At 37.0% G+C, this 9547-nt stretch overlaps 1 protein-coding gene across 1 annotated transcript in view; it reads right to left on the minus strand.

The window, feature by feature from the left end:
* The window catches only part of GIT1 (GIT ArfGAP 1), a gene marked incomplete in the record, with an annotated part of 90326 nt that overhangs the window by 20682 nt on the left and 60097 nt on the right, over nucleotides 1-9547 (minus strand). The window contains 2 exon segments of the mRNA XM_072430690.1: nucleotides 794-866; nucleotides 1214-1262. Coding sequence (XP_072286791.1) covers nucleotides 794-866; nucleotides 1214-1262 — 122 coding nt within the window.

Raw genomic sequence — 9547 nt, forward strand, 5'->3', positions numbered from 1 at the left:
GTGAACCTAGATTAGTAAACGTAAAGCCTAATCCAATGACATGTAGCTTTACAAAACTATGTGTATCATGAAGAATTGTATTATTAACAGAATATTTTCTTTTATCCTTTGTTGGTTTCTCAGTGCTGAAGATCTTGAGTTTCCTGATGAGACAACAATGGATCTTGTCTGCATAAGGTGTGCTAGAAAAGCAACTTTTGGTCTAAATCAGGAGTGCCAGAGGAAAGGGAACAACAAAATACCATAAAACAGGTATTCCAGCCACCACTTTGCTTATATGCATCGTCTGTATTCACTTACCTGGTGCATTGCTATTAGAAGTTACCTAGTTTAATTTTGGGTTTAGTTGATCTTTAAATAATAAGCAAGTCACAGATTTTTTTTTTTTTTACCTTGGCCCCATTTCCTCCATACCACCCTAATGCTTCTTTAATTTGATGGGTGACCTGACAAACAGAATTGGGAAGTGGAGCCAAGATTGACATGAACAGAAACAGACAATGCTTTCATAACTTTATAAAGCTTCAAGTATTCTATGTATTTACAGATCACTGTACACTTGTGATTTTCTATGTATGGTGACCACTACTTGTGCATTTTTACCCGAATAACGTGCCTTTTATTTATACATTTTTTTTATTACCGGTTTGAGTTGCTCTGTTTTGACATTTATTTTGTGTGTTTCTGTGTAGTTTTTCCTCCAGCCCTTTTAAAGCCATATACTGTTTATACATTTGAATCTAGTTTACACTCTTAACATAATTTACTAAATATGTTAGCAAAGATTTTTTACCTGCATCATTTTCTCTTCGATCGACTTCATCATAAACGTCCATTGCCAGCTCCTCAAAGAGTCTGTTACTGAGCTGTGAATGAACACAGTGCTTGGTTAGTTAGCTGGTATTAGTGGGGAGTATACACATGTCCATCAGAAGAAAGGAAAAAGAACGGAGGAGTGCTAGATGAAGAGATAATGACAACAGGGAAAATCATCAGAGCATAGACATACTGAACACCGCAATTACATCAGTTTAAAGCAGCAATGATTAATGACTACAAAAAAATGCCACTCAGAGAATCATGGCAAGTAATACAGGAGATGAGGTGACAAGACAGAAGCGGGGATGAACAGCTCTATCAGATAAATTACAGATATCAGCCTTTAATTTTATGTAGATGAAGAACACGCCTTACGATAACTTATAGAACTTACCGCCTGAAGCTTCTTTTTGGCAGCCTTTGCGAGTTCTGACAAATCCAAACTACAAAAAAAAAGTACACAATAAACCAACAAACATATGACAGGGAAACCCATCAGCATGCACCCAACACTAAATCAGAGAAGTAATAATCAGAAATATTACAGCAGCCAATATAAAACCCAGTATGATAGATAAATGTGCATGTGTATAATATATACACACATACATATACACACAAACATAACATTTTGTTGTGATGGTTGTCAGGGTGTTATATTAATACCCATAAGTTTGTGAGCTTGTTGTTATGGCTGTGTGTGTGTACAGTGGATGAGATAAATAAAGTTAGCCCAGACATTTCATTTAGTTTTATTTATCAAAACTAGTTCAGAGCTCTAAGAATTTATTTTTGTGTCCTTTCACAGTTTTTAGTCACTTCCTATCTCAAGACAAAAAAAAAAAAAAAATTAAGAAAAAATTTCTCCAAAGTTATACACTGACTGCAAAAGGAAGAAACCTTAGAGGAGCACCAAACCTTCACAAGTTGACTTTAAATACACTTTGTGTTTGTGTTGGCTATAGCGAGCAAACTAGGGGTGGCGTTAGGTGTGCATAGCCTGTGCAGTGATCAGAGCTGTAGGAGGAACTCAGCGGGACCACTCCGGGGTGGACATAGGGAGGTGCAAAGTATGCAAATGCAAAACGGTCCTGCACTTTTCTCAGCCTCAAAGAATCTCTATGAGGTCCCCAAATCAGCTCTTCACAGGTGTCTCCTATTAGCTACATCAGCCTCTGGGCCCACTCACTACAACCCACCTGTACAAAACTACAGGTAGGGGTGGTGGATACAAGACCAGTCACCTTGCATTGGGTGAGATTGCAGCAGTGACCGGTATTTGTTACAGGAAGCTGTAAGAATAGACATATGCCTTTTGTATTAAGTATTGTATCTTGTATTTAGTCAGTATTTGTTATCCCTATGTATCCCTAGGTTCAGCTTTAAAAGCTGAGCAAATGGTTTCCCAGTGGTGTGCTAATACAGCAAAGATGAGGGAGTGATCTCGCTGTCACCAGTGAAAGGATAATGGCCACCTAAAAAAACTTGCTAACTAGTTTCTACGTGCAACACATACACTTTAATAAACAAAGTCAACTGTTACCAAAACTTTATTTATGTCATTTGTTCTTTTGTGCATAAATATGATCAAGTTTACTCTTCATACCTCAAACCATGTGTTTGGAAACACTCATGATATATGTATTTTGCTTCAGTTTGAGTAAACTTTGTAAGCATTTTTGGAAACTAACATTTGGCAAAAGTGAAATTCTTCATTTGATATCCGAACTATCCAACAATTTGAGGTACCTTATCTTGACCTATGACATGGCTGTGACATTTTTGGAACTGGCTGCCATTCAGTACAGTCTATCAGCTTGTTACCTAATGTATCTCACATGTGTAAAGCCCTGAGTATTATATTGCAGCTTGCAGTGACACTTGCCCTCTCTGAGTCTTACTGTGCACATCATGCAGCCATAATGTACAGCAGCTGTTCTATGGAATACCTTTATAGGCAGCATTTCAGAACAGAACGGACGCTGCAAAGCAACATGGAAAAGGGCAATAAAATACATTTAATTACATACATAATAGGGGCTCGAATATTTGTAGCAATATGTTTCAATCAAGCAAATATCCTAATACCTAAAAACCAAGACACAATATTACACAATTAAAGGATAATACAGTAACGGGTCTTACAACTATCAAAATTTGCAAGGCAGCTTTAATTACATGGCTTCAATTTTTTTTTTCTTTACACTCAACACTGATTAAATATATGTGTTCTAATTCAACCAATTCAATCTCTAATTTTTATTAAATATATAAATGCTTCTGGAGAAACCACATACTTGCCCAAGGAATCAGAACTACACTAGTTAAAATGACCCTGTTGTTACATGGACGCATACCAACGTTACTAGCTGTATTAGATTTTTATCAAAAAGCTATTATTACTCCAAACATACCAATGTACATAATGCATGTAAAAGGTGTTTATTGTGTACACAAATGCTTGTAGCAAATATTTACCTATGTGTACAGCTCTTCTATGTAAAAGGACTTCCAGCACTAAAGTCTATTTTACTGCCCTCTATGAACTGTTCAACACAGACATAAAACGTCAGTTGACGGAGTGTAAATCGTATTTTTCCCCGCACAGATATGTGTGTAGACTTGCATGATGGCAGTACACAAGCATACTTTTCTATGCACTGAGCAGACACACCCTGTACCTGTTATTAATATAGCAAAAATGATCAGCCATACTGATCAATTACCAGTTCTTACAATTACTAGGTCATGTAGCTGACATTGTCCAGATTAGAAAGCCATCATATTGAAGTGAAGGTGTACTCACTTTTCCAACCTGGCACCAATATAAGACACCAGGTAGTTGTGGATGCCTACATAAATGACTACATACTTTTACGTGAGATCCATACAATGCTAAACCTGTAATTCTATGGCCAACTGTTCAAAGCCTGTCCTATATCCATTTTTTTGATAAGGAGTAGGTAGCAGGAGTTGCTAGACCTGAGCTAAAATGACCACAGAAGTCAGCTGAAGTTTGAAAGTGCTGGTTTTGGCCACCCAGGCAACTCTAAAAGAAGAAAGCCATAAGTCCTCTCCATACTTAGAAGTTCATGATAAAAGGTAACTTCACCAAGCTGTACACATTCAGGTGCGGTGTATCTGCCAACATTTTCTGAGACATAATCTATATGCTCCCATCCAGATGTGTTGTGGGGTTGGACCATTAATGCAGATTATAGAGCTATCATGGCTTTTCCAGGCTCTCTTCCACCTATACAATCCACTTTTTTAAGTATATAATACAGGTCATCCCACTGCAAACCTGATTTTAAATTTCTGCTGCCTAGACCCTAGATTAAAAAAATAGTGAGAGTACTAGAGGTCATTGTCTGGAAAAAGTCACAGTACCTCTGTGGCACACCCCTGGGACGGGTTCTGCATCCAATGCAGCACAAGGAGGAATAGGAGAAAGACATGAGGTTAGAAAGAAAGTTATTGAGACATAAAATGAAAGAAAAAGAAAACTATGCAAATGGCCATTATCATACAAACATTTTCAAAGGGTGTATATTATGAATGCCAAAAATTTACAGTGTGGAAGATGGCAAGATCTGTAAAACAGTAATATGTGTTTTTACAAACCTGCACACAATCAATACAGCAGACTCATCATTGTCTTATGCAGTTTACATCATCTGCAGCACACAGCATAGCACACAAAGCTTTTTACCAACAGCGCAAATGAACCAGTAACTGTTCCAGCTAAAATGCAGACACGCATGTCAAAGGCTAATTTGATTTGTTTCCTATTCATGCTCTAACATATAACCAAAATGTCAATATATGCGGGGGGAAAAAAAAAAAAGGTAACGGGGAGAGGGTGGTAAGGATTAAAAAGATTCATTACATTAAAAAAAAACCTGAGATTCCATGTAACACAAATTGATATCCTTCTGCCCGTAATGCAGTGATGCTAAAATCAGAAAGCAGTCATGCTTTCTGATTTTACGTCAGTGTTCTCCCCAGCCCCATTTAGTCGGGTGCACCACCCGGCACTTTTCAGTAACCACCTGGCTGTATTTGGGTGATTACTAAAGAGTTGGATCATAATATAGGGCTAGCGACCCCCTACAATTTCTTTCCACCCAGCTTTAAAAAGTTTCCAGGTTGAACACTGTACGTACAGTGCAGAAAAGCAGCAGTGGAATAAGAGTGAAATGTGGGGATATCTCAGCTAGGAGGAGATTTTGAGCAAGACAAAAACATTTTCTACAGTTTTGGATAGAGTGAGGAATGGTCAGATCCCTTCCTCTCTTTTACTGAGATTTATCTTCTTTTCATTTCCTGCTAATAGTTAGAATACAAAAATGTCAGTGTTTTAGAAGGAGAGGAAATGAAGATAAAGCCCTAAGACCCAGACAGCAATAAAAATTCAACAGGGGTTGTAGATATACACTTTAATTCTAAAACATTTTTACACAGATTTTCTCAAAAATACTCACCATGGACATTTAAAAAAAACTAGAATATAACCATAGGCCAAGACCAGGTCACCTTTTCCCCATCATACTGTTTGTATCTGAGCCACCACAGGACTAAAGGAAGCAAAGATGGCTGTTTGTAAAAGGGTGAGTTCTTTAATGAAATGCTACTGCTCAATGTGGTCCTAACTGAGGAAATAAAAATGACCATTTTGCTATTACTACTACTTTGCCCTGGACACAAGGATATGCAAAACAGCTCTGAAGACAGATAGGAAGCTAAAACAGTAAAACAGTAGAACTTCCACTCAATAACCTTCAGTTCACTGTTGTTTAAACTTCCTCTAAAATTCAGTAATCGTGTTGCCTTAAACAGTGCTGCATGCAGAATCCAAAACAACAATCCCAAAGAAATGCAGAAGATAGTTTAACAAATAAATAAGGGAACTGAAAATAGACTGCATAAATACACACCACATGTAATACTGAGTTTATTTACATTTGATATAATAAAACTATTTTGTTAGTATTCACTAGGGCTTTCCTGTTGGCAGGACACTTTTAGTGATGCTATGAATTTGACTCTCAGCCAATCATGCAAATCCACTCCAGAGCAAGTGTGCAAACCCCAACAACCTGCTTCCTTTATCTGTTCATTTTTTGGTCTAAATATATCATTGAATAGCTTTTTTTGTCATATTAGTTCAATAGGTACAAGAAAAACAATTTTGTCAGAAGTCAAGTGAGCAGATAGCTTCCTCTGCTTGTGCACAAGGAGGGATTATGGAGATAAAAGTTCTATATTGTCTGAAATGAAGTAGGCAAGGCTAAGACCATGTGTTTAGGAAGTCAGCGCCAAATTCAAAACTGAAAATACACTGCGCTGTCATATAAAAGGGGAAAGTAATATCATACTATATATCTGTCAAATCAATAGATACTTCCAGCATGTTTAAAGGGATAAACCATGAAGGAATGTGATTGTGTTACAAGCACTGACACTGTATTTTGACTTGACATACCTGTTAACAGTCCCTAGAACCCTAATGCTTTGCACAATGCATTAAATTTAGTGCAGGACTACATGATGCTGAACGTCAACTGAATTGAAAGGACAATGGTGACATTTATTTATTTTACAATAATATATTTATTTATTTATAAGTACTCCCAATCCTAAACTTAAGTAAATGCTGACTAATATTCTTTTAACTCGTATGTATCAGTCTTTGCTCTGTCCAAATATTATGAGCAATGTTAAAGTACAAAATAGTCCAACTGCATCTTCCAGATTCTACCCCTAGGGGGTGATCTTGCACAGAAGTTGGAATAGTATAACAGGATAAAGCAATCAAGCTGTCATTTCTGCACAGGACATTCACTACTAGGATTAAAATTAATTGGATGGACAAGGGTGGGTAGGATTTTAGGATAAGACGACAAATGATTTGGAAATTTAAAACAGATATGGAAATTGAAAAAAAATCTAGTTGTACAGGTCAGCTGGTAATTAGACGTATAACTGTATGACATAGGATTATTTTCTATTGTAAGTAACTTTAGCTTCACTTTCCATTGAAGTGCAACCAAACTCAAGAAAGAAAAAAAAAACAGTCCTTAGATGTGGTGGCTGCATAAGCATGACAAAACTGATTAACTATACTAAGTCTATGGAGAAGAAGCCTTATCACCTGACGAACTACAGAACAACTCTCCACTTCTAACCTTCACAACAGGAGGAGGTTTTTAATTCTCAGAGACGCCATTTACATTGTTCCTATCTAAGATTGCAGCAAACGAAAGAGCAAAGTAATCAGGTCATAAGATTTCTTAAAACAAATGTTTTTTTCTCCGTAGATGAAACAAAAATGCTTTCAATTGTATATTTAACAGACCAATGGTAAAGAGAAGTTTAGGGTTAGGGTTCACAAATACTTTACCATATTATTATTGTATTCTGAACATTTTCACATTACCAATTTGTACACAGACTCTGGAAATTTGTCAATGTCAAAATTTGCAGTTTTGGAGTCAATGAAGACCTCAATGATTAAGTATGCTGTACCATCCCTAATGCTGTATAGTACCAAAAGATGCCAAATCGTCCTTTCAGCATTAGAACATTCAGACTGAAAGCCCCAGCATAGCTATGTAATGTGCACCCAATTCCAGCATACAGGCAGAGTATTCTGGAGGAGACGTTCAGTGTCTGACAAACCAATTTACCGGGACTGTGCAGTGTCATATAGGGGCAAGCCTAAGTCTACGCAAATATCAGAGTTAGTATTTGCATAGGATCTTCTAGAGGCTCACACAATGTTTAAAGGAGAATTAATATAAAGCTGCAGGTACAAAGCACCAACCTAATTGTGTATACTACACATCTTTGTTTTAAGTCTAGCAATGTTTGGGCATGCCTTACGTTATCCCTGTTTGGTGCATGGTGGAGTGGGAAGGTAAAAATCAGCAAACTCAGAACTCCAAAGCCTCCAAAAAGTCATTCTCAACACCGTATACCCCAGAGGAACCCTTTAAAATATTTTCATTAAGTTTTAAATGCCCATTGCATTAATGGCAAGCCAAATGAGTGCCCTGCTTACAGTGGCAGTCTGAATGTCACCCTAAAAACAGAGAAATGATCTCTGGTATCATGACGCTCTGAAAAGTGATGTTTGCTCAAAAACTATGCAGGTGCATAATAGGACAACAATTATCCACAGCTCGAGGAGGAACCCTGATTGAGAATAAATGTTTATAATTTAAAGCTGGACTACAGAATCAAGACAAGCATGCATCTCTGTAGTAGCTTCATTGGCCCTAATGTATATCCTAATATTTTACTCCGGAGCAGAGAGAACAGGAGGAGACCAAGTCATGTGACTGACAGGTCTCAAAGCTGGTACAGCAAAAACTATAATTGTAAAGCACATTAATGTGTTTTATAAATATGCAGTGCAGTATTATGTCGCAGCCATACTACTGATTATGATGTAATAAAGTCCAAATTTTTTGTTGCACATGATGCATAGTGGAGAAAAAGCAGCAGTGAAAGCAGACAGTTTTGCAAAACAGAAATTGCCCTGAACAGGCTGGACAAGGCACAAAATTGTTGCTAATACTGAGTTTACAGGCAAAAAGTGGCATTTATTTTATAGTGTTTACTTCAATCTTGGAGTTTGACTTTAAATTAATGTAGTCACTGAGCATTTGTGATAATATTTCCTGATTTTGCTGATGTTGATGCTGTTTGGAAATGAGAAGTCCTTCCCTCTTTTGGAGAAAGGCCATTCTCAGTAATAAATAAATTAAAGTAATAAAGCAAGCTGGATTAAACATGCATAGTGTTGTTCTCCCTAATGTGATTAAAAAGATCCAGCAGGGCCCTAGACTCATATCGCAATTCTGCCTTGGAATCTTGTACAATTTCTTCATTTATTAGGAAATCGGGTCTCTTGATTTGTTTTCTTTAACATAACTATTACGTATCACTGCAGTAGTGCAGACCTTTGCACGGCCTAACTAAATTTACCCAGCTAGAAATCCCCACATGGTATGTACTGACAGTCCAACAGTGGAGCAAAAACAGGATGCAGATATGACTGTCACTTCCTGATCAAAGCATTCATCAAGAAGAGTCATCACCCTTCTCTGTAAAGAAGAGACAAATCAACACCAACACAGCACAGATCAGGAATATTTCAAGCAGGAATATAGGAGGAATACAAAAGACAATAACAGCTTGCTTCTGTAAAAAAAAAACAAAAAACAATTCAACTGTAGCTTGTTTTCACCTGAACTTTTTACCCCTTTTAGTTTCAACTTGTAATCCTACTACTAAAACATTTACTGCCACAAATATTTCTCCATTGTATTTATGGAGGGAGCTGTGGGTTGCAACATGGTATGGACACTTAATAGCTTTTTTTTTTCTCCATTACCATGTGAATTGATGGAAACAGTGGTCTTCACAAAGAAAATGAAGATATTTGTGCTTTGTGCAGGATCAACATGATTTTTCTTTTCTTGATAAAAATATTTGTAGCCTGAAAACTGATTGTAGCAATATACTTCACCTAAAACAAAATCAGTATGTTTAAAATAAAAGCCAACACCTGAATGAGGGTGCTTTTTCCAATGATCATGTAAAATAAAGAAGATGGCTCAGTGGTTAGCACTTTGGCCTTTGCAGAGCTAGATCCCAGGTTCAAATCTCAACCAGGACACTATATGCATGGAGTTTGCAGGTTTCTCCCTATGTTTGTGTG

Source organism: Pyxicephalus adspersus, chromosome 1, assembly GCF_032062135.1.
Source record: "Pyxicephalus adspersus chromosome 1, UCB_Pads_2.0, whole genome shotgun sequence".
Classification (NCBI taxonomy): Eukaryota; Metazoa; Chordata; class Amphibia; order Anura; family Pyxicephalidae; genus Pyxicephalus; species Pyxicephalus adspersus.